Here is a 26589-nt window from a genome sequence, read left to right as displayed (position 1 = left end):
TTAGTTAGTTCCCTTAATGGAATGCATATCATCTGTTTTAAATCCGTTTAAAAAGTTTTTGTTCATAGGACCATGTAGTTGAAAAAATTGAAGATTACAAATTGTGTATGAGCACCAAGTAGCAAAGGAAGGGAATTCCATAATAAATTAGATCTGTGGTTATTGTTTTGTCCATTACATCTGAGTTACTGAGCATTCCCCCTAATAGGACAGCGTGCTATTATGGGCTGTAGAATAGGGACTATGAAGGCTCTATTCTACAATGTTATGTCATGATGATGATGCTATTAATGATGATGTACAGAGCTTCTTTTTTGATGAATTAATTGATCCAATGTAGTTTGAACAATGTAGTTATTTGTCTGGCATTCTCTTATTTTGCATGTAAGATAAACTATCCCAATGGCTTCCTCAAGCAACAACAATGGTAATTCATCCAATGTAGTTTGAACAATGTTATGTCATGATGATGATGATGATGTACAGAGCTTCTTTTTTGATGAATTAATTGATCCAATGTAGTTTGAACAATGTAGTTATTTGTCTGGCATTCTCTTATTTTGCATGTAAGATAAACTATCTCGATGGCTTCCTCAAGCAACAACAATGGTAATTCATCTGGTGTACAAGCAACGTCCAAGAACTGTCTACGTCAGCAGCCACCAGTGTTGAAAATTACCAAAAGTAACATAAACGGAAACAGAGGTCGACCATACTACAGTTGCAATATGAACTCGGTGAGTAAACATTCATTTTTTGTAATCTAGTCTTCTTTTATACAACCTGTGAGAATTCTAATGTGTAAGCAACGTTCAGGGCAAAAAATGTATCTATTTCCGTTGGGCTGACATTGATTCATACGGGATCGAGTTTGGCAGGGTGTCAAGGCCTTACAATGGACGAGAAGGAAATGCCGAGAATAGGACGATTGAAGACCACATGATAGCATTGGAGAATGAAAATACCATGTTAAAGAAAGAAATTTAGATGTATAAAGTAGTAGGAATTGTAGGTTTTTTGTCCATATTTTTCTGGAAATCAAAGTCTTAAATTGGGTTGAAACATTATGAGGGTGTTGGCAATGTACTTATTTTCATGGTTGGAGAAACATGATGGGGGTGTTGGCAATGTACTTATTTTCATGCTTGGAATGTGAATTATTGTAAGCTTGGTACTATTTTTTTCTTGTTCTTCTTGTTTGGTCTTTGCGTCTCTCATTACCATTTAAATTTAGAAACCGGAGTAAGGTCCTACCTCCAGCATGACATAAAAGGATTCATTGCCGACATGGTTTTTCAAATTTCTGAACATTTGCCTAAAAGAATTATTTGTATTTGTAACCATGACTACCATGTTTTTTCAGTTACGCTTGGATAGGAGTAGAAAGAGATAGGCTAAATGTGCCATGTTTTTTCAGCTACCTATGCCAACAATGTTAGCTATCTATCAAAGAGGCCCAAAATCTGTCATGTTGCAGAACCTTAATTCTGTTGTGGAGTTCACTACAGTTCATGCGGTTTATGCTAATGATTGGGGAATCTAACAGTATCATAAACCGCATGAACTGTAGTGAACTCCACAACAGAATTAAGGTTCTGCAACATGACAGGTTTTGGGCCTCTTTGACAGGTAGCTAACATTGTTGGTTTAGGTAGCTGAAAAAACATGGCACATTTAGCCTCTCTCTTTCTACTCCTGTCCAACCCTAACTGAAAAAACATGGTAGTCACATGGTAGTCATGGTTACAAATACAAATAATTCGGTTAGGCAAATGTTCAGCAATTTGGGAAAGCAGTTATCTTATGTCTTTCTGATTCTGTCCATTTGAAGAAAAAACATGTTGGCAATGAATCCTTTTATGTCATGCCGGGGTAGGACCTTACTCCTCCGGTTTCTAAATTTAAATGGTAATGAGAGACCCAAAGACCAAACAAGAAGAAAAGGAAAAAAATAGTACCAAGCTTACAATAATTCACATTCCAAGCATGAAAATAAGTACATTTCCAACACCCCCATCATGTTTCTCCGGCCATGAAAATAAGTACATTGCCAACACCCTCATAATGTTTCAACCCAATTTAAGACTTTGATTTCTGAAAAAATAAGGACAAAAAACCTACAATTCCTAGTACTTTATGCATCCAAATTTCATTCTTTAACATGGTATTTTCATTCTCCAATGCTATCAGATCTCCGATTCTCGGCATTTCCTTCTCGTCCATTGTAAGGCCTTGACACCCTGCCAAACTTGATCCCGTATGAATCAACGTCAGCCCAACGGAAATGGCTACACTTTTTGCCCTTAACGTTGCTTACACATTAGAGTTCCCACAAGTTGTATAAAAGAAGACTAGATTACAAAAATTGAATGTTTAGTCACCAAGTTCATATTGCAACTGTAGTATGGTCGGCCTCTGTTTTCGTTTATGTTACTTTTGGTAATTTTCAACACTGCTGGCTGCTGACATAGACAGTTCTTGGACGTTGCTTGTACACTAGATGAATTACCATTGTTGTTGCTTGAGGAAGCCATCGAGATAGTTTCTCTTACATGCAAAATAAGAGAATGTCAGCCAAATAACTAAATTGTTCAAACTACATTGGATCAATTAATTCATAAAAAAAACAGCTCTGTACATCATTAACCGCATCATCATCAAGACATAACATTGTAGAATAGAGCCTTCATAGTCCCTAGCCAATAATAGCACGTTGTCCTATTAGGGGGAATGCTCAGTAACTCAGATGTAATGGACAAAACAATAATCACAGATCTAATTTATTATGGAATTCCCTTCCTTTTCTACTTGGTGCTTATACACAATTTGCAATCTTCAATTTCTTCAACTACTTGGTCCTATGAACAAAAACTTTTTAAACGGATTTAAAACAGATGATATGCATTCCATTAAGAGAACTAACTAAAAGAGAATCTTTACATATGTGAGGGATCAAAACAATGATCGACAGAAGTGCATTTATATTTAACCAAAATTGTGTTAACAGAATTCAACTCAAGCCAGTCAGTGATCATCACCCTCATATGAGACAGGAACCGTACTTCACTTAGGATTTCACCAAAAAAATGTAAAAATGCCATAGTCCTATTCCTTGCTGTCTTCCAAACAGTTTTGGTGAAATCATAAATATTGGTTCGCCAAAAGAAATACAGTATTCCCCATAAATCACAGATAACCTGGTTTGAAAGGAAAAAATAAATGAAGCCTCAGTCACAAACCCTAAAGCACAGAAAATCTTGCACATCAAACCCTTCATTGAAAAAGTAGCCACGAATTACAAAAACCTTTGTTTGAAATTAAGATTTGGAAGGAAAGAAAAAAACCCAGAACCATGATTTAGGATTTCACCCAAAAAAAAGGGAAAACTACTAGAAACTCCCCGGATAAAAGCATATTTACACAAATCCCCCCAAAAATTTCGTAATTACCTATCACCCCATAAATAGATTTTAATTTTGCAGATTACCCATTTTACCCTTTCTATTGAGAAATTTTTGGTGATCCAAGCCATTCATTTGTTATAAATACAGTGGGCACAATTTATTTTAGTGCCATTCATTTGTTGTTCCCTGACATGGATAGGAATTGCCCAGAATATCTCCTCCGTAGGATGATCCTAAGCCTCCGATTTGTATAGGTTTAAAATGGGGATCGGAGGTTAGGATCATTCTATGGAGGTCATTTTCTGGGTACATCCTATCTGCGTCAGGGACCAACAAATGAATGCCTTGGATCACCAAAATAATGTGGGCCCATCGTATTTGTGGTCTGCACTAGGGGTGGACATGGTTCGGTTCGGTTCGGTTTTGGGCTAAACCCAGAACCGAACCATATATAATCGGTTCCCTGAAATTGGAACCAGAACCTAACCATATATGTATGGAACCGAACCGAACTATAACCATATATAATCGGTTCGGTTCGGTTCTGGGTTTACCCAACCTTCACCAATGGCCCTGTAACCCCTGTTTAGTGTTTAGTAGATGTCCATTCTGCTAAACATCTACATGTGTCATGCGACAAGGCGCAAACCATAGTAACAGTAATAGTAGTGGGCTAGTAACAGCCTGGGTGATATTTATTGTTTTTGGTCGTCATTTTACATTTGATTAAGGCATGAAAAAGCAGAAAATGAACGGTTTGGATATTCCTATGAAGTGGGCCAACAAATGAACGGTTTGGATATTCCTATGAAGTGGGCCGTACATTACTTTTTTGAAAATACTAGATTTTAGGGCCACACCCCACACCCTATAAAATCTCGTGGAAATGATATTTCCATCCCCTGCATGAATTAAAACTTATAAGGGGGTGAATTAAAATGGGCGTGGGGTGATTTTATCAAATGAGGAGGTATGGAACTTAAGGACTAAAGGTGAGGGTCGGTTCTCGGTTCGGTTTTCGGTTCCGGAATCCCAAACCCAGAACCGAACCGAATTGGCACCGGTTCCCGGATTCCGGAACCGGAACCGAACCATATAGAAATGGAACCGAACCGAACCGGCACATTCGGTTCCTCGGTTCGAACCGGAACCATGTCCACCCCTAGTCTGCACATGCATGCCCGCCCGTCCCATATAATTTCTCTAATAGAGAGATAGACCAAAAAAAGGACATCTCTATGGGGTCTGTATGGTGGGAGTGTGAGATGGACCAATGAGTTAAGAGGGGATGGATTGATGGATGGAGAGGTTTGAGAGAGAGAGAGAGAGAGAGAGAGAGAGAGAGAGAGAGAGAGAGGGAGAGAGGGAATTCAAACCACAGTTGTAAATTTCGTTTCGTTTCACCCGAAATGGATGAAACGTTTCGGTTTTGGCCGAAAACCGGAACGAAATGACGAAAATTTTGTTTCGTTCTGGATTTCGGCCGAAATTGACTGAAATCAACCAAAATTCGACCGAAATTGACCGGAAGTGACCGAAATTTACTGAAATTTATAAAAATTTGACGAAATTTACCGAAAAGTTTCGAACGAAATTGTCCAAAATTTTCCGAAATTTCGTTTCGGGGGCCAAAACGAAATGGCCGCAGAAACGAAATTTACAACTATGGTTCAAACAGTTAATGGAGGGAGAGATTTTAGGGATTTGTAAGGGTGATATAAGGGTATATTGGGTAAAAGGCAAAATTATAATCTATTTAGGGCCCTATTGGTAATTAAGAAATTTTTGGGGTGATTTGTGTACATAAGTTTTTATTTGGGGGGTTTTTAGTAGTTTTCCCAAAAAAGAAAAAACCCAGAAAACGACCAATATTTAGGATCACATAACAAAAAAAATACAGAAACACAGACAAATCGTAGAACAAATGAGACTAACCCTCCCTTTGAGGAAAAAATCGGAATTTTTTAAATCACAAACCCTAAACACACAAATCACAAAAAAATGGTCTGAACCATAAATCAGAGGAAAAATTGAACTAATGCTGATTTATGGTTCCCTGATGCAGACGAAAAAATTAGGGAACCATAAATCAGCAAACCCTAAACGTAGAAATCAGAAAAAAAATGGTACGCACCTGGTCGTTTGCTAGTTCTGGTTTGCCATCGGCGTGAGGGAGAAGAGAGTCGAAGGGAGAAGAGAGAGGCTGGGCTCAAGCCATGGGAGAAGAGAGAGGCGCGCTCTGGTTTCCTTCCAGTAGTCGAGAAAGACTTCGATAACCTTATTTCTCTCCTCTGTGAATCGATATTGGGCCCACCTTTTTTGACCAATGGGAAGCTTCACTAAGGCCTTGAGCGCACCAACGTTTGGTGCACTTAAGCGTACCAATCTCTCTCTCTCTCTCTACATGTTGTGCTTTCATATTAAAAAAGTTAAGAAGAAAATACCTTTATAGGGAAAATATTCAGGATTCTTATTTTAAAAGAGAATCCGATGAGTTGGATTCATCCGAAAAAACAAGATTCGTGTGGGACACTGCTATGACAAGAATCCAGGTGTGTCCCATTAGAATCCATGTTCGATTCTCGTGTGGAGGCGTGTCCTATGTCACAAATATCTCCGATATTTTCAAAATATAGCGTTTTTATCGCGAGATTTTGATAAAACGACAAAATCCCGAACTAATCCCGAGATTTTAAAATATAGCGATATTTTCATTTTTTATCATAAAATATCCCGATAATATCGCGATATTATCCCGGTATTTTTACGATATTTTCATTTTATATTTTTTTCTTAAATTTAATATTTTTATATATTTTTTAAATAATTTTAATTTTAACGTTTATTTCCCGATATAAACCCGAAAAAATTAATAAAAATTAATATATCCCGAGATTTTCCCTTGTCGAGAAATTCCCGAAACCAACATTTGTGACAGGGCGTGTCGACACGAATTCGGCATGGGGGGTCAAAGAATCCATGCAACAGTGTAAACTAGATCATATGGAAGCAACCTCGTCATTTTCAAAAGCCTTCCTCTCTAAGTGGAATGCTCTAGCACATGGATGATCTTCCATGGGGTTGCTGCCTTAATTTCTTTCGTATGATTTCTTGTGGATGACTCATTGTTAACACTTAAATCAAGATCTCTTTATTTCTGTTGGGGCAGAAGTATAGAAGCACGAAGCTGGTGCGGGGGCAGGGAAGCGTGGGGGTCTAGATGAGTCTAAGGTTGGGAGCGCCGTGGGAGCGTTAATGTATTATTTTCATCATATGTCTTTCATATTCAAGTGTATAAAAAATAGTAATTTTTAACTATCTTCATATAAATCTTTCAAAATTTAAGTCCATCAATAGTACTAATTTCTAACCGTCTTTATTTTCATGCCCTCTTTCCTCATGCCTTCTTAAGATTTGCCTCCGTGCTTGCTCCAATGAAGTACTTTGAACAATTGGAGGAGTTTGATGCAAGGAGGGTTACTAAAGGTGTAATAGGAGCGGGTTGGGAGCACCATGGGAGCGGTTTCCATCTCTTTGGGATTGCACTCCCTGGGATCTCCTTCCTAAGGAGCGCCAAATCGAGGTTCTGAGTCCGGAGCGGCACCCTGAGAGAAGATTCCTGCTTCTAAGGGCAGAAGCCTTAAAAATCAAAATGATATTGTAAACGAGACCGCTCGCATGTATAATATATAAGTAGTTTGAAAACTCAGCGGCTCTAATCTTAAGATAATATATTCAACACTTATTCAATGACAAAGTAGGTTTCCTTCCTGTTTGTAATATTGAAACTTGCTCATATTGAAGTAACCTGGAACCTTCCTGTTTGTAATATTGAAACTTGCTCATATTGAAGTAACCTGGAACCTTCCTGTTTGTAATATTGAAACTTGCTCATATTGAAGTAACCTGGTCATTTTTTGCAGTGGCAGTAACTCTTCATATTGTGATCTTGATGCAGATATATGTTCCAACAAATCCGCGAGGCACAGAGAGACTTCCCCCAGGCATTATTGTATCTGAATCAGACTTCTATCTCCGAAGATTGTGGGGTAAGCCCAGTGAGGTGTGTCTTCTACTGTAGCCTTTATATGAAAACATATAGCTATGGATTTGCTGTTTGTAGGAAAGTTTTGACTTGTGTGGATAATAAACACCTTTATGTGCATTTCTCAGCGAGTGTATACTCAAACCCTAAATCTTGCTCATGTGCATCCATACCTACTGATTTGTGAAAATTATACAAGCATTTAAATAACTACTTCTTCTATTTAATAATAAGTTGTTTATTTATGATTCAAGGGATATTAACAAGGTGGTTTATCATTCTTGAATAATTTGATACACAACAGAATAAGTAATAGATAAGTCAGTCTTCCTCATGCCAAATATATCTGTGGTCTGACATTCTCATGATGATTTACACACGCTACTTCTTGCAATAATTCCTTCTCATTTTCTTTAAACAGTAAATGTTATTTTGAATCGAATGAACAGTGAATGTTTCTAAAATGAATAGGCGAATTATGTTATCATGCAATAATATCTTGGAATATGTATTAAATTTGACTTGTGTCTTGAACTTGGAGGAATACTAGCTTAGTTGTCAATTCTGTTTGTTATGTTATTCTCCAAGATTGGACTGTTCCGGAATTCCACCCGTTCCGTTGTTCCATTCGGAAAAGATAACAGGATTTGGATTTTTTTTTTTGAAGAAATAGAAAGTATTTAGACAAAAAATGATGCCCGTAGGTGTAGAATGCTTTGGAATGTTGGATGTATGAGATCTTACTTGAAACTTGATGAGAAATTGTCATCTTCAACATCTTATTAGGGTTTTTTATTAAAAGCGTAGAAAATATTAAATGTATGCAAAGAGTGTTTTCCGACGTGTGTCTTCTATTGTAACATTTATACAAAGACATATAACTATGGATTTGCTGTTGGTAGTTGTACTATCTTTTAGTGCTCGTAAATTTTGATGTGTGTGGATATTAAGCAGCTTTATGTGTATTTCTCAGTGAGTGTATATTCAAACATGAAATCTTGCTCATGTGCATCCCTACCTACTGATTTGTGAAAATTATGCAAGCGTTTATACTTTATACAAATTCTTCTTCTATTTAAAAATACGTTTTTTTATTTATGAAACAAGGGATGTTAAAAAGGTGAAATAGATAAGTCAGTCTTCCTCATGCCACATATATCCGTGGTCTGTCATTCTCATGATGAATTATATACGCCACTTCATGCAATAATTCCTTCTTGTTTTCCTATACTTTTTTTTCCCTTTTAAACAAGAAATGTTATTTTGAATGGAATGAACTGTAAATGTTTCTAAAATGAAAAGGCGAAGTATGTTATCATGCCATAATATCTTGGAATCCGTATTAAATTTGACTTGTGTCTTGAACTTGAAGGAATACTATCTTAGTTGTCAATTCCGTTCTGTTTTTTTCCAAGATTGGAATGTTCCGGAATTCCATCTGTTCCAATGTTCCATTCTGGAAAAGACGACAAGGCTTGTTCTTCTGCCCTAATCATCTCTCTCTCTCTCTCTCTCTCTCTCTCTCTCTCTCTATAGCTGCTCAGATAAGCTTATCTGAGCAGAGCTCACAAACCTTTGGGGGTGATCCTAAGCATTCATTTGGAAGGCCCCATCATGGATGGGGTGTGTATAAAAAATCAGCTCCATTGGATCATCCTAACCCTTCCATTTGTGGAGGGAAAAAATGGGCAGATTTGTGGACAAACAGTATCTGTCCATTTTTCCCTCCATGTTTCTCCTCCATCGCAAACAGTAGGCATTTAACTGGGCTTTGGTTGGTTTAAAAAAAAACTGGGCTTTGGGTGGTTTTTATGATAAAGATGTGCTCTTAAAATTATGTGTCTTTCTTTTTCATATTTTGGATTCTTTTCATAAGTTTTGAGCCACGCTTGTGTGATTTTTCTTTCAAAAAAGAGTCTTCACCATGTCGACTCAGTAGAGTCTTTGTGGACAGGACCGAATCATCTTAGTCTTTCTAGAATAAAACCGAACTCTTCTCTCCTAAATTTTTTGGCTTAGATCATAAGCAGAATGGAGTCATATTAGGTTAGCCCTTGAAGGAGTTCACTAAGTCTAGCTCCAAATTGCTTCCCTCATTTCTAAATTTTGATGTCGATTGCCTTCTTGGTTCTTGACAGTATTCACGGGCCATTGAGATCATTTATTACAAGCTGCCACAAATATCTCCAGCATGTTCAAAATAGAGCGATTTTATCACTACATTTTCATAAAACGTCAAAATTCCGAAATAATCCCGAGATTTTAAAAAATAATCATATTTTTCATTTTTACCATATACCATGGATTACCACGATAATATCGTGATAATATTACGATATTTTTATTATATTTTTATTTTATATCTGTTCTTAAATTATATCATTTTAAATAATTTCATTTTTTCGTTTTTCCAATATAAACCCGAAAAAATATAAATTTTTAACATATCCTGAGATTTTCCCATGCCGAGAATATTCCGAGAACGATATTTGTGACTGAGATTACAAGTGGAATATCTTTGCAGAAGTTCATCCAATTCCTTCTCACTGGATTATATTTATCGTTGGTATCCATAATCTGTACACTTGGTAGGGGTTGTATGTCAAGAATTTCTCCCAGCCAGAAATTCTGTTATTTAAACCACTACATATTTTTTTTGCAATACCCAAATGCGACCCTTGTTTTGATGATAACGATCCTCTTAAAATTTCATTTCATTCTTTTCTTTTTCATATTCTGAACATTTTTCCAAGGAAGCAGGATTCTTCCCTGGGAGCCTTCGATTCCCGCTTTCGATTCCCGCTCTGGCAACCTGATTTTTCATAAGTCTCGAGCAATGCTTGTTTCTTTCAAAAAAGAGTTAGACAAATTTTGACTTGTATCTTTGTGGACAAGACCGAATCATCTTAGTCTTTCCAGAATTGAATCAGACTCTTCTCTCCTTGATTTTTTGGCTTAGATCCTAAGCTGAATGGAGTCTTATGTGAGTACTTGAAGGAGTTCAGTAAGGCTAGCTCCAAATTGATTCCCTCATTTCTAGATTTTGATGTTGACCGTCTTTTTGGTTCTTTTCAGTATTCACAGGCCATTGAGTTCATTTATTACAAACTATGTCACAAATATATCCGACATTTCAAAATATTGCGATTTTATCGCAACATTTTGATAAAACAACAAAATTTTGAAATAATCTCGAGATTTTTATAAATATAGCGATATTTTCATTTTTATCACCTACCATGAAAATACCACGATCATATCATGATAATATCACATTATTTTTATTTTATATTATTTTCATAAATTATATGATCATAAATTATATACCATGAGCAGGATGTGGATGGTGTTAAGGCTCCCCCCTTCGGCGACGGAAACCCCCTTTTGGCTCCCCTCCTAGGGCGACGAAAACCCTAGGGTGGGGACTGCCTCCCTCTCTCTCTCTCTCAGATATGTCTCCCTCCCTCCCTCTATCTCTCTCTCTCTATTTAGAAATCTCTCTCTCTCTCTCTCTCTCTCTCTCTCTCTCTCTGTCTCTCTCTCTCTCTCTCTCACAGCCGTGACGCTGGCCGGAGCTGGAGCCGTGGAAGGTCGTGGCTCCTCGGTGGAGGCCAGATTTGGAGCCGTGGAAGCCGGATCTGGAGAGTGACTCTCCCGTGGAGGCCGGACTGGAGCCGCGGAGGCCGTAAGGCCGGATCTGGAGTGTCAAAGGCCGTGGGTAGTTGTGGAAGGCCAGTGGGTTTCCGGATATGGAATCATGGGAGGCTGTGGAGGTCGTGGGTTGCCGGATCTGGAGGCTGTGGGTTGCCGGATTTAGCAATGGGCCTGCCTGATCTGATTGTAGGAGGCCGTGGGTTCCGGACTCAAGATCATGGGAGGTGGCCTGAGGTTGGGCTTGGTGGCCAGCGGTAATGGAGGTCGCCGGATTTTGATTTTGTTGGGGTTAGTGGAAGTAGAAAATGGAGGGGATGGTGGCAAAAACAACTATGTTGACAGATTTAATGGGGGTTCGCCTGAGTTTGGTGGTGGTGCGAGGTGGAGGCCGCCGGAGATCGGGTGGTGAAGATGGGTTGTTGGCTATCGTGCACGATTAGGGGCGCACAATAGCTCTAGTTCTTCGAGCGGGATTTTTGAAAATCGAATTTGCCAGCTAGAATGTGGTGGATAAGTCTGTGTGGTATGGCGGACACGGATCTTGTCTTGATGGGGCCCACAAGTTTGGCACTTTTTGTTTGGATTCGATACAAGTTAGGCTATTGGGTAATTTAATGGGGAATGGGGATGGGTAGCATATAACAGATCTGTAAGGCTAATCCTACTGTATGTAGGGGGCGGTACAGTTGTAGCCTGTTAGGGGGCAGCTTGTCCCTTATTTTGGCACTCTTTGGAATAATAAATGTCAATTTTCAAAAAAAAAAAAAATTTAATTTAATTTTATCGTTTTTTCTTGATATAACCTAAAAAAATAAAAAAATTTAATATATCTAGAGATTTTCCCTTGCCAAGAAATTCCCGAGAACAATATTTGTAACTTCGATTACAAGTAGAATATGTTTGCAGAAGTTCATCCAATTCCTTCTCAATGGGTTATTTCTATTGTTAGTATCCATAAAAAAAAATTAATATATCCTGAGATTTTCCCTTGCCAAGAAATTCCTGAGAACGATATTTGTAACATCGATTACAAGTAGAATATGTTTGCAAAAGTTCATCCAATTCCTTCTCAATGGGTTATACCTATTGTTGGTATCCATAATGCGCACACTTGTTAGGGATTGAATGTCAAGAATTCCTCCCAGCCAGAAATTCTATTATTTAAACCACTAGATATTTTGTGCAATACCCAAATGCAATCTTGGTAGGGGTTGACTAATAGCAACTCCTCTTAACCTGCACTATCTTGCTGAAATTCTAGTCTTTAAACCATGAGGTAGAACATATAAACTTTTTATTTTTTCGAGAAGGCAATTAGCATTAAAGAAAGAAAAGATTACAAAGGGGGCGGATGTTGCCCCTCATAAAGGTATGTGCGTTTCTTTGAAATATAATTTTATAGATGAGTTTGCATTATTGAAGTCGCCTGTAAGTATTTGAAGTAGCGGTTTCAGAGATTTGTTGTAAAGAAGTTGCTGCTTGAGATATATAGGACAGTAATTTCCAAGCTGCGAAGATGTCAAGATGAAGAAAATCAATAGCACTTCTACAATTTGATTACTCTTGAAAAATGATTAAAATCAAATGACACCATAAATCTTATGGAGCAGTTTGCCAAAGGTTTGTGATAATCACAACAGTCGGATGAACCCTGGACTTAGCGAGATTGCATTTAATGAATCGTTCTTGATGATAAGGGACACCGAAAACCTGTTTTTGAAAATTCTTATTCTAGTGAGGGACCTGATCTCTCCCTCGTTCAAGTCACTACTTCCAATCGGTCCTGAAAATGAGAATAGAATAGAGACATTGGACTCTAAAAACACTGCTGAACCCTCTGTCCCAGGGTTACTGATTGAGCAGCCATCAAAATTCATCTTGACGACATTTGGCATGTCAGGTGGAGCTATCTACAATTCCATCCCCGAGCAACAGTTCAATGGGGGGCGTGAATGCGAGATGTTGGCAGAATGATCGGCCGGACAAAGTCTAGGGTGGATGGTTTACTCCCTTTCATAACATGTCTCTTCTTTAGGATACGCCCTAACAGAATCTCCCCACTTCCCAGTAAAATCCTGAAATGAATATTCTTGAAATTCCTGCCTCACCAAGGCCCAATTGATGATGGACCTCATTATGTTCCAAATCCAGTGCTTGAGAGAGGAGGATCTGGCATCAAACACCATTGTGTTATCCTACCAAATAGCCAAACGTGTAGCAAAAAAAAAAGCCATAAACCAAAGGATTCTGCCCATCTATCTCAAGTAGCAGCTGCCTTACCCACTTCACACCAAAACATTTTAGCACTCAAAACAAAATTCTGTTAGATGACTTCCATGTAAAAATGGTAGGTTGTTAGTCTTTACTTCCTTGCATGTCAAGAAGTCCTCCATACATCTTGTATGAAGTGATTATGTGCGGAGTAGTAGTAACTAGAGTAATATGAGAATGTGAGAGTACATGAGTTGCATGGAGGTGATGGCGAGGCTTTAGATTGCCAGAAAGTTATGTTTTGAATTTATCCAAATCTACTTATTTCAACACTGGACACTCTAATAGTTTTATTAATCTGGATGAATCAAAGATTCCGAGTATGTTTTTGGAAAATATTCCATTGACGAGATGCTTTTGGTCCTAATGATTCTTGACCCTAAAGTACGCGTATGCTTAAATTCATTCAAACTTGAGTGGTTGATTGACACGTGCAGGACCTAGCCATCCAGAAGAAGTATCTTGTTACATTCACCGTTGGATATGATCAGAAAGAAAATATTAATGCAGCAGTTAAAAAGGTTAGCAAGGAAGAAAAATCTATTTTATCATTGTTTTTTATTTTGCACTTACATGATTATGAAGTGGCTGCTCCTACAGTTCTCAGAAGATTTCACTATCCTGCTATTTCATTATGATGGCCGGACTAGTGAATGGGATGAGTTTGAGTGGTCAAAGCGGGCTATTCATGTGAGCGCAAGGAAACAAACTAAATGGTGAGGAAACAATCGCTTTTTGTTTCTACTGCTTGGTGTTTTACTTACTAAAGCGTAGTCTTAAGCATGCTTTACTATGTTGACCAAAGCACCTGACTCTGAATCTTGATTCAAGGTGGTATGCTAAACGGTTTTTGCACCCTGACATTGTGGCGCAATATGAGTACATATTTATATGGGATGAAGATCTAGGAGTGGAGCATTTTAATGCAGAAGAGTATGCATTGTCCTTATTAAACAATATCCCATTTATTTAGGCTACTGATATTAGCACTACGATGGTTTAATAATTGCACAACTCGGGTTGTCTTTTCTTTTTAAATTTGCTTCTCAGAGCACCGTGATAACCTTTGACAGCTGTTTGAATAATAAAAGACAAGATGTGTTGGTGCAATTATTAAAATATGGCAGTGGCAATATCAGTGGCCTTTATTTATAATGTTTTTACTTGAAGTATAAATTACGTTTTACCTCGATTCTAGATACATTAAACTGGTGAAGAAGCACGGGTTGGAGATTTCACAGCCTGGTTTGGAACCAAACAAAGGTTTAACATGGCAGATGACAAAACGGAGAGGTGACCGTGAAGTCCACAAGTAAGTTATCTCGAAGCCCTTCCATTTCAGCTAATTTTTGTTTTGCATGAATATTTTTTCTTATCCAATTCATCCAATTCCTATAGTATAAAGCACGGGCAAAAAGCTGCAATTTTACTTCTCTTCATAGAAAGATCTTGTAATTGATAGGATTTTGTTATTTTTAGTGGGAGTTGTATTGAAATTGCTTGCTTTTACCAGAGAAACAGAGGAGAGGCCTGGTTGGTGCTCCGACCCACATTTGCCGCCCTGTGCAGCGTAGGAGATGAATTATTTATGTTTTGCATCCACTCCCTTCTTCTTTGAAGTATTCTTGAGGCAAAATTTCATTGCTCTTTACTATTACAGATTTGTTGAGATAATGGCAACCGTATTTTCTCGAGATGCGTGGCGCTGCGTTTGGCATATGATTCAGGTATGCAGATTATCTATTATCTAGTTTTGAACAAAGGTCTTTTGGCCCTCGTAGTCTTTCAATGTTCACTAAATGCCATATCTTGTGGTATCTTGTGACTGCAGAATGATTTAGTCCATGGATGGGGTCTTGACTTTGCTCTAAGAAGATGTGTAGAGGTAAGTCATGTATTCTTTTTCTCATGCTAGTAGCTTGAAAATCTTACTTGCATGCAGGATTTTACATGTATAGACTTTATATTTGTCTTGGTTGTATAAAGAAAATATATGGTTGAAAGTTCCTATTGTAGTTATGCCAGTTATTCCAAAAAGAGCTCTGTTACGGGGAACCATATCTTTTTTTGGAGTGTTTATTTACCCCTTAAGTTTATAATACTGTATTGGGACAATCATGGAGTACCATGTTTCAACCCCTCTTTTAAAGAGAGAACCCCAAGTAGTTATGTCCTACGCGCACCCATTACCATGTGCCAGCCTCTCTTTTAAAGAGAGAGCCCTGCGTAGTTATCCAAGTAGTTGTCTTGCAAAAACTGCCCATTGCCATGTGCCATTCTCTCTTTTAAAGAGAGTCGTAAGTAGTTACTAGGAAGCACGGGTACTCTCCCGGGGCTCCCGTACCCGTACCCGTACCCGACAAGTATTGGGTACGGGTACGTTCGGGTACGACCTGGACGTACCCATATTTAGAAAAAAAAAAAACCCAATTTTGGTTGTCGGGTGCGTTTAGGGTGCGCACCCACGCGTACCCGACACATCCTGCTTCTCTTATCTGGTGTATATCCTTCCTGCTTCTTTCTCCTCTCTCATCTGGTGTAAATCCTACCTGCTTCTCCCTCCTCTCCTGTACTTAGTATTTACATTTAAGTAAATGTCTTTACTATTTTACTTAAGATTTACATGTAAATAACAGAATACCCCCCCCCAATTTGGATTTATTAAAAATAGTTTCAAGACCCAAATCTAAAAGGAAAAAAAGTCAACTCTCCTGTTCTAGTACAAAATTCGAAGAAAAAGGGTCAAGTCAAAATTTTAACTTTCGTAACTTCCAAACGGTGGGGTATTTTTCAAATTTTAAAAATTCATAAAATCTATCATGTCCAAATATTATTAAATCCCTAAAGTCCGGTATAAAAAATCTCATAATTTGGTCTTTAAAAATTATCGATGCCTCATGTTATGAAATATGGAACTTAATCACTTATGAAATGAAGAGTAATATTAGAATTTTCCATTTTAGTGATGTTATTGTTATTTGATTGCTCTCCAATTATTTTTTTATTTTTATAAATATATAATAAAATATTAAAATATATTATTATATTCGGCGTACCCGAACGTACCCGCACCCGGTTTTTTTATAAAATCACGTTCCCACGTACCCGTGTCGTGTCGTACCCGTACCCATGCTTCATAGAGTAGTTATGTCCATGGATTTGGATTCGGCCGAAATGCCGAAATTTTGGCCGAAATATGTTAATTAAAAAAGTATTATTTTATTATTTCCGAAATTTTGGCCTAATTTCAGAATAATAAATATAAAAAAATAAATCCATTTCTCAAAATTTTGGCCAAAATTTGGGAAATCCGAAATTTCAGATTCGGCCCCAACTGAAATCCGAAATTTCGGACCACAATTTCTGATTTCAGCCAAAATTTAAAACCATGGTTATTTCCCTACCAAAACCACACATTGCCATGTGTAAGTTTCTTTTAAAGAGAAAGCCCCAAGTAGTTATGTAACTACCACAATCTCCCATTTCTTGAAGGAGAAAGCCATGTACATTTTGCAGGAATTAATGAATGAATCTTTTGAATGTTAATTTTTGCAATAACTTACAGTTGGAGATGCGATGCCTTGTCGTTAGGTGTGAAGCCTGGAAAATACTAGGGTGATTCTTGTATATTTATCTCTTGTGACTCTTAATATTGATTTCCCACGATTTTCCTTCTGTTTACTGTGTGATACACTCATCGAGTCATCGGCCTTGATTTTCTTATTGCTTTACTTGATTTTAAATCCCTAACAAACAACCCCCCCCCACAACAGTCCTAAATCAAGCTTAACCCTTATGACAGTCCCTTCCCTTTGTTCGTTAATTATCCTCCAACTCTTCTTGTGAGTTACATCGAAAACTTATATAGATTGGTGAAATGCTCTTCTAGTTGGGATTTAAATTGAGCTAAGTCAGGACAACAATGCATGGCAAAAGGATATCTGAGGAACATATGAATCATTATTCAAGGATACATGAAAGATGATCATATTTCTTTGCTCAACAAAGTTGAATTCTTTGAAGTAGGGGAGTATGATGGGGGACCATCCGCAACAAGAAGACAGCCACAAGAAAAACTATAGATTCAAAATGGTCTTTTTTTTTCTTGTATTTAATTAATTCTTTGTAATCTTTATTAATGTGTTATAATAGTTAGATGGTATGATGTGTCTATAGTTAGAGGGTACCATGTGTCTATCTTCCATTAAGGGAGAGCTCCCAGGTAGTCATACTCTCATACCCATCTCTCCTCTTCCATTGTCATGTGTCACCCAGGTAGTTATGTCCATGTCTCCTTTTCTCCTGCCATGTCCCATCCAAGTGCCTATCTATCCTCCTCTTTACATGTGTCAACCAAGTAGTTCTACCCATCTCTCTTCTCTTGCCATGTGTCACCCAGGTACGTATACTCATCTCTCCTCTTCTCTTTCCATGTCACCCAGGTTGTTATGCTCATCTCTCCTATTCTCTTTCCATTTGTCACCCAGGTAGTTATGCTCAAATCTCTTGTCATGTCATGTTTCACTCAGGTAGTGTCCATCTCTCCTCTTGCCATATGTCTCCCAAGTAGTTGTACCAATCTCTCTTCTCTTGCCATGTGTCACCCTAATAGTTGTACCAATCTTTCACTTTATCTTAAACATTGGTTCTTTTTACATTATTTTGACAGTGAACAAATGAACACTTGATGAATGAATGCTGCCTTTCTTGAGTTGGTGTGAGACCTTCTCTTCTTTATAAGTGTGAAGCCTTTGAAATGTAAGTGCAAAGCTTGGAACCTTATGTGATTCCAAGTAATTATCTCCTGTCTAGTTCCTCATCTCCCCCTTTTCTCCTCTCCTCCAACTTCCTACTTATTGCTTTGTGCATACTCGCTATTGACGTGCACCCCATCTCCCTAAACCATTCAACCAATTTTCACCTCCATTCTATTGATTACGAAGGCCACACTCTTGTCATTTCAACCCTTTCTTTGTCCATTTTCTTGAAACATCTTCCATCAATTTGGTATCAGAACAAAACCTAGGTTCTACATGTGGCAGTAGGATTTCTGTAGTGAGGATGACATCTGTTGAAAAGAACGATTGTTTTTATTTCAGCGACAACTCTGAGCCCTCGTTTTTAGAAAAATGTCTCTTTTTTAACTTGGCCTTGTGACTCGATCGAAAATCGCAAGATTCATACAAATTAAGATTCAATCATGGGATTTAAATCGAAATCCATAAGATTTGATTGAATCATAAGATTTGAATTGTAAATCGTAAGATTTTCAAAACAATGGGTGTGAAGCCTAGAACATGCTAGCATATATATCTCTTGTGATTCTTTGATTAAGGTATTTATTTCTATAATTTTCCTTCTATTTGCTATGAGATCCATTGATTATCCATGCCTTTCTTTTTGCTATTCTTGATTTTAAAACCCTAACAAAATCCGTTCAGCAGTCCTAAATCGAACTTAAACCCTGATGACAGCCCCTTCCCATAATTATCCTCTAAGCCATTTTACATCACAGTGTACAGTTGACACACATGGTTGGGATTGGGATAGTTCATTGGTGGGTTTGTACCTATGTTACACTGATTCTTCTGTATGGGTGAAGTACCAGTGTCATAGACGTCTCGGATTCTAGTACTTTAGGATTCACGGCGACAAATCTTGGTCTCTTATTTGTTTTTTTTTCTTAATGCTACTACCACAACTTTGCAATTACCTCATGTTGTTTTATCCATCCTAATAGAAAGTTTTTATATGAAAATAAAGCACTATATTTACTTTTTTTAAAAATGGTGATAAAACTAATATTTACTAAACCTATTAAATTTTCAGTATGTTGCTTCTTTTAATTAAAATTTGAGAATTGATTAAAATATTTTGGCGAATCCACAGATCTTTCTATTTTGAGGTTTGAGGTCACCACCAGAACATAGTGTGTACCCTAGTCCCTGAGTAGAGATCCCCTTCCATCAAGTATGCAAGCCATCAATTGTAAATTTTGTATGGGAAACCTCTTGATCAAGCCCATCTTTTTAAGCAAGGCCTAGCCAGAGATTTAGGTTCACCCCGTCACCAAGAGACTACCAATGATGGACTGGACTGTTCGTGGCTGACCAGATGGACAGTTCCGATTACCAAACAGATGTACCCCGCGTATTTATATAATTAATACCAACTTACCTTCCACCTATTTGGTTGCTCACTTAACCCTATTTAAACCATCTATCCTAATGTGGCTACTGGGGCAGTACCCATTAGATGCAATTCTATATTCATATTTGTACATTGTTCTTAAATGCTTTCCAACATTCCAAATTAGTTAAAGAGCAAACCTCATCTTAACGTGTGGGTGTTGCTTGCAAATACGGTCATGTTTTCCCGCGCTACAGTTCTCAAGTTGCACAGAATTGTTCTGTTTATTAAATTTCATATCTGTTATTTCTTGTGACTAATTTGAGCTTTTCCATATCTTTTGTAATAGCCGGCCCATGAGAAAATAGGGGTTGTGGATGCTCAGTGGATTGTTCATCAAGTTGTTCCTTCACTCGGGAACCAGGTACCCAAAACCAAAACCTGTCATTTATCTATATCCATACGTAAACTGAATCAAGTTTAAAACCGCTAATTTCTGGAGGTTTTCAATCTACCAATCTTGAACCCCACACGTCGTGGCAAAAGACTTTTTATTTCCTCAAACCGCCAGAGCATGTAAGAGATTGGTAAAACCGCTAATTTCTCTCTTCTCACATTTTCCTTTACAGGGTCAGGCGGACAATGGGAAAGCCCCATGGGAAGGGGTATGTGACTTATACAGATTCATACAGATGTGATCATACTTATTTTGCTTCTGCGAGTTTTCTGTTGCTACATATGAGATTAACATTTGTATATTGGTATATAAAGCATCTTTCTGGTGTGAAATTGCATTTGCAGGTGAGGGAGAGATGCAGAAAAGAGTGGTCGATATTCCAAGGTCGAATGAAGGACGCAGAGAATGCTTATTTTAAGGAAATGGGAATCGTTCCGCCCAATTCCACGGCACGTTAGGCAAGATTTTAGAACTCCCTGTTTATTCATACATGTAGTCCTGACTGTAGAGACTAGTTTTTTTTTTTTTTTTTCGGCAAATAATTAAAGACAGTTCTCTAAGAAAGTATCTTTTGGTGCCTAGTAAATGAAATGGAAGGGTGAAAAAAAAACGAAAGGTCATGGAAGCTGCATTGATATATGACCAGTCCCCGGTTGTACTATGATTTGGGTCCGTGGATCTCGTCGCCCACTGCAGGGTGGTCACGACCGCCTGTGTGTCACGTTGTGATCAGACGATCCTAGCCGTATGTTCATGGGTGATGAAAAATGCGCCCATTAAGGACCTTGTTTGTATTGTAGGAATTTTCTGGAAAAGTTTGGAGAGGAAACTATTTCTAAACTCTAAAATGAGACAGTTTCACCTGGGTTGCGACCTAGGAGAAAACGCTTCGTCACCCAGGTCTAAGCCTTCCAATCAAGTGAATGGTCCAGATTAGAAGTTATGAAAACCTTATAGAAAAGGTTGCCGGTAAACCTCTTTTTCTTCTTTTCCAATCTTTTGGGAGAAAATCGTGCCCTGCTCATCCTCTTCCTCCCCAAAAATCAGAGTTAGAGTCCGTGTCACCTCACCTACAATCCTCTTCGTCTCGATTTCTGCTCATCCCCTTCTCTTTTTAATACTATTAGAAACTCGCCTCTCTAACATTTTGGAAAGCAAGATCCACCTTCCACAAACACAACCCATTCAGATGTGCCATACATATTTCGGTGAAATTCATAGTAAAGTTGAGTCAATAGCTGAATTGGACAATACTTTTTGCTTCAACCTAATGAGATTATTGAAGACATTTCTTTGTCAAAATACTTAAGAATTAGGGTGTACCAGTTTTTTCCATTTGGGTCGAGAATCAGGGTTACTCGGGATTAGGGTTGGGAGTTGAATTACGGTTTCCCTTTTATGTGTAACTATGAGTCAAGGAAGGAGATTTTGGATTAACAATGTTTTAAGGAACTGAGTACTGGACTTAATAGATGGTTGCTGAAATTACAATCGATGGCTGTTTGCGTACTCAGCCTATGAATCTGACTAGGTGGATTTAGGTATGCTTTCGGAACCAACACAAGCACAGATTCATGAAAAACTCAATCCTCCAGCTCAAGATACATTGGACTTGGACAGAAGAGCTACAGAAAATGTCACACCCATTTCTTTAATTCCGTAGGTGTTCTTTCTTTAACTCCATGTGTACATTAGCATCATCCAAACCTTTCATTTGGTAGGCTGTCATGGAAAGGATAAGTGTATTAGATATAATCGGAATTAATGTGTAATAGATTAGTCTAATCATCCAATCAAGAGCCGAGACTAGTAATAGATTAAATTGCAAACGAAATACAGCCACCCTTTGATAAGAGTGGTTCACAGGTCATATTCCCCGTCACGCTATCACTGCTTGGAAGGCCCTGAAATACAAACTGAGCACCAAAAACAAAATCCAAGCTATGGGTATAGTCGTCGACCCCACCTGCCCCCTCTGTAAATCTGAGCGTGAATCTATCGATCATTTGTTCTTTAAATGTAGCTACTCTGCTTGGCTATGGAAGATGATTCTTTGGAGAAGCGGGTATCACAGACACCTCCTGCGATCTCTTGTAGATGAAGAAGAATGGATCCGTCTCCACTCTAAAGGTAAAGGTCAAGCCTCCACAGCCTTAAAGCTCTGTTTTAGTTCCTTAATTCACAACCTGTGGCTAGAAAGAAACCAGAGAACTTTTGAGAACAAATCTAGACACAAGCGTATTCTGCTGCAAGCCATTCTATCAGATATCAGTATCAGGTTAAATGCCCTGATGATCAAGGACAAAGCTTCTCCTTGGAACATTGCGTCGGCGATTAACTTTAAATATAAGTTCAATCCAGAAACATGCACCAACAAATTTTGCTCATGGATTCCGCCGGAAGAGTCGGAGCTCAAACTCAATACTGATGCTTCTTTGGAAGCAGAGGGAGGAGGGTTGGGAGGCCTCATTCGGGACTCAAAAGGAATGATTCACTCTATGTTCTCAGAAAATGTTGACAAAGAAGAGATTTTTGAACTTGAAATTCTGGCTATCGAAAGAGGAATTCACCTTGCTATGAGCCTGGACCACTTCAACATCTGGATAGAATCTGATTCAAAATTCGCGGTGGATGTTGTTCAAGGATCCATACCTCCCCCCTGGAAGAAGATAAATGTGATTATTCATATCCGGGACCTCCTTTCACACTTCAAAAAATGGCGCATCACCCATATATGGCGAGAAGGTAACTCTGTTGCTGACATCCTCTCCAAAAGATCATTTCCATGGAAAGGTTGCCCAGTTCAAGTGCTGTTTGCTCCTCCCCTTCTCCTCTCGGCAGTTGACGACGACCGAAATGGAACTCTGTTTTTGAGATTGTAGGCAATGGCTGCCTTTTTCATTTTGTTCTAGTGTTGGGATTTTCATCCCTGTGCTTTGGCTCTTAAGGCCCTTCTGATGTACTTGATTACTCATCTATGAACCTGGTAGGGGTCTTGCCTAACCCCAGCTTACCCATCAAAAAAAAAAAAAAAAGAGTTGTTCAACTAGTGGGCCCGAATCTCCCATAATAGATTAGAACGCAAACAAAATGCGCTCATCCTTACCTTAGATTGGTAAGAGTGGTTCACCTATAGTGGGCCCGATTCTCCCATAATAGATTATTAGAGTGCAAACAAAATGCGGTCATCCTTAGATTGGTAAGAGTGGTTCACCTAGTGGGCCCGAATCTCCCATAATAGATTAGAGTGCAAACAAAATACTGTCATCTTTAGATTGGTAAGAGTGGTTCACCTAGTGGGCCCCGAATCTCCCGTAATCTGAACTCAAATGTATTAGACAAGTCTAATCATCTGATTAAGAGCCTAGAAATAGATTATATGGCAATGGAAATACAGATGTTTAATGGCAAAATGTACATTTGATTGGGCAGCTATAATAATCCAAGATAATGGGCCCACCAGCTAAATGGGTTTGATCTATAATGATGGGGTCTACATATCTGCAAACTCACCACAGTGGAGTCAAAAACTTGATAGGCAAACAACGCTGTCTTGGATCCCTAGCTGAGTCAGAGATTTTGCTGTGATGCAAACACGAGGAAAACACCAAAAGGCGGCTAGTTTATTTTCTGAACTTCCAAAGGCGGCCAGTTTTCAACTTTACGGCCCTGACACGGCAATGGACATGTGTCAGACCAAATATAGACCATTTTTCCCTTCTTGTTCTGCAAGTGGTACACATTACAATCAACCTTTTTCCTACTCTAATAAGGTCTCTTTTTCTACCTGTATTAAATATACCTTATCAACATCCGCAAAATAGAAATAAGGAATAATCTTTGCCGTAGAGGCGGAGGTCGACTGCTACATGGTAAGGTGCGACTGGAATGCAGATGGGTGCGATCGGAAAATACATGGGTGCGAGTGCATTAAAGAAATCTGATTAATATTTTTTGATCTCGAAGCCTACGCCTTCAAACTTGATAAAGGAAAGAAGGACTTAATCTACGACGTTGAGCTAGGGGTGGACATGGTTCTAGTTCGAACCGGAGAACCGAACTGAACTGGCACATTTGGTTCGGTTCGGTTCGGTTCCAGCTATATATGGTTCGGTTCTGGTTCGGAAAATTTGGAACCGGTGGATATTCGGTTCGGTTCTGGGTTTGGGATCCCGGAATCAAGAACCGAACCGAGAACCGACCCTGTTTACTTGAGGAATTGGTTTAATTTGATTTTTGCATTGGATAATGGATATTAGTGCCTGTTTGTAGTCCATATATAAAACTTATCCCAAATTTGATAATGGATTGATGATGGATATTAGGAATTGCCCAAATTTGTAGTTAATAACTTCATATATAATTTGATAGGGCTTGTTTGTAGTCCATATATAAATACTATCCCAACTCTGATATGCATTGGATAATGTCGATTAGGAATTGCCCAAAAGTTTGATATGCAGGTATATATACATGTTTGTAGTCCATATATACCTGTTCACATATAATTTGATAGGGCCTGTTTGTAGTCCATATATACCTGTTTGGATGTTTGTAGTTCGGTTGGGAAAACCCAGAACCGAACCGATTATATATGGTTTTGGTTCGGTTCGGTTCCAAACTTATATGGTTCGGTTCTGGTTCCAATTTTAGGGAACCGATTATATATGGTTCGGTTTTGGGTATGCCCCAAAACCGAACCGAACCGAACCATGTCCACCCCTACATTGAACGATTAATCTACGGGTAGGAACTAGGGTTCGTTTTGAATTAAGTGGGGTTCCGATATTTTTCCGAAAGGTTCATTTCTTAACGTCGCTGTAGCCAATATCTTCTCCTTTCACCGTCTATAAGCCCAAGGATGTATTAAAAAAATCAGTTTTACAAATTTTTTTAATTTTTATGTTAGTGGGTATCCCTCAATTACATTTTCATTTCTCCCTTCTCTGCTACAAGAAGAAAAATAGAAGGCAACCCTGAGAACAATAAGAAAAATAGAAGTAAATTGTTAATGTTGAAGTTAATGTCGATGTTAACTTCGACGGAACTGATCACTTGCGGCTAATTATGCACAAATCACTTACTATAGCCATAAGTGATCTGTTCCGTCGAAGTTAACATCGATGTTAACTTCGACATTAACGTCGACGTTAACAGTTTACTTCTATTTTTCTTATTGTTGTTTTAATAACTTCGACATTAACGTCGACGTTAACAGTTTACTTCTATTTTTCTTATTGTTGTTTTAATAGAGATTTGCTAGCGACTTTTGCAAGAGGCTACTTCTCGCCTATCCTTTGCAATTGCATATGATCATGTGATGAAAGCCATTAATGTTGACTTTTGGGAGATTTGTCTTATTCATTGACCATGGTGCAAACTACTAAGGATGTGCAAAGGATGTGCGGAAGTACTTTTCTTCGAAGGTGGCTAGCAATAATAATCCAAAGGTATGTAGCAATAATAATCGCCGGTAAGTACCCAAGTTTTGGAGAAAAATTATGGGAAAAATGTTGTAAATTAGAGAAACTAGGGAAAAAAAATACGAAAGAAGGTACCTTTATAGAAAAATTACCCTAAAACCTACTAAGAAAATACATCAAGATATGAAAATTATCGGCGAAGGCCCAAAATAAAATATTCCAAATGCACCTATATACATTCCGATCACACCCATCACAATATTCCAAACGCACCTTACTTTGTATCCGCCGATTCCCGCCTCAACGACAAAGATTATTGCTGTATTTACACTTACATTCACGACGTCGACGTCGACATGAAGTGATTTACATTCTTCTTTGGCAGATTTCAAGGTATATTTAATGCAAGTAGAAAAAGAGACGCAATGAGCTGGAAAAGTTAGATGTGAAGTGTGCCACTCGGGAATCTGCTGGAAGGGCAAAATGGTCTATATTTGGTCTGACACATGTCCTTTGGCCGTTTCAAGGCATAAAGTTGAAAACTGGCCGCCTTTGGAAGTTCAGAAAATAAACTAGCCCCCTTTGGTGTTTTCCTCTGCAAAGACACTACAATTCTCATTTGCAATGCCTAGTCAAATAATTAGAGAACCAGATATCAATGGAAAATGAAATTGACACTCCCCTCTTTGAATAATGACACTCCTCACTTTCTTAAACACTTATGATCAATTGTTAACACCGTTGTTTTTACCCCTACCAATTTCTTGGCAGGTAGGGATTAGTCCTGCCCTAAATGGGCAGGGATACCCTATGTCATAAAAGAAATATCTCAGTATTTCTCAGTACGGAAATTACCGGTTTATAGAATTTATTGGCTCAAAATATCCTCCCAAAACAATAAAAAAGAAAACTTCTCGGCCGATTTATCATTTCGGACATAGGTGAGCCGACCTTAAACCCTTTAAAACCTTGGTGGATAACTTTTTTTTGGGAATTGTAATAGATTTTAGCAAGTAATAAAATTTGAAGAATACTAAGCTGAAGGACACCCTTGCACTCATTGCATCCCCCTCACCCAGCTACATTTATAAGGGCACTGAAAAATGCAAAGTTCAAGTAATGATAGATGCTGGTGGTTGACATGGATCTAATTAGGGGTGTTCATTCGGTTATAATCGAACCGAATAGACTGAAATTTGATAACCG

The 26589-nt window shown here is 38.2% G+C and overlaps 2 protein-coding genes across 3 annotated transcripts in view; both read left to right on the top strand.

The window, feature by feature from the left end:
- LOC143862548 (uncharacterized) overlaps window positions 1-20621 on the top strand; it is a 33377-nt gene extending 12756 nt beyond the window's left edge. For both annotated transcript variants that reach the window (XM_077373620.1, XM_077373619.1), the window contains exons 5-15: window positions 7363-7467; window positions 13812-13895; window positions 13975-14090; window positions 14206-14307; window positions 14573-14686; window positions 14888-14944; window positions 15035-15101; window positions 15206-15259; window positions 19853-19927; window positions 20133-20168; window positions 20305-20621. In XM_077373620.1, the coding sequence (XP_077229735.1) occupies window positions 7363-7467; window positions 13812-13895; window positions 13975-14090; window positions 14206-14307; window positions 14573-14686; window positions 14888-14944; window positions 15035-15101; window positions 15206-15259; window positions 19853-19927; window positions 20133-20168; window positions 20305-20418 (924 nt within the window). In that variant the 3' untranslated portion in view covers window positions 20419-20621. The remainder of the gene's footprint in view (window positions 1-7362; window positions 7468-13811; window positions 13896-13974; window positions 14091-14205; window positions 14308-14572; window positions 14687-14887; window positions 14945-15034; window positions 15102-15205; window positions 15260-19852; window positions 19928-20132; window positions 20169-20304) is intronic.
- Window positions 20622-21903: 1282 nt separating this feature from the next.
- LOC143861469 (uncharacterized) lies at window positions 21904-22842 on the top strand. Its single transcript, XM_077372397.1, has one exon. It carries the CDS (start codon window positions 21904-21906, stop codon window positions 22840-22842), a length of 939 nt encoding a protein of 312 aa, XP_077228512.1.
- The last annotated feature ends 3747 nt before the right edge of the window (window positions 22843-26589 follow it).

This window comes from Tasmannia lanceolata, unplaced genomic scaffold (genome assembly GCF_043159265.1).
Source record: "Tasmannia lanceolata isolate RefF3 unplaced genomic scaffold, GAP_Taslan_0.1 ptg000037l, whole genome shotgun sequence".
In the NCBI taxonomy this organism is placed as follows: Eukaryota; Viridiplantae; Streptophyta; class Magnoliopsida; order Canellales; family Winteraceae; genus Tasmannia; species Tasmannia lanceolata.
This window is presented reverse-complemented; position numbering and strand designations above follow the sequence as displayed.

Coding starts and splice junctions, on each gene's coding strand:
- LOC143861469 (XM_077372397.1), top strand. CDS start 21,904: ATGGGTATAGTCGTCGACCCCACCTGCCCCCTCTGTAAATCTGAGCGT.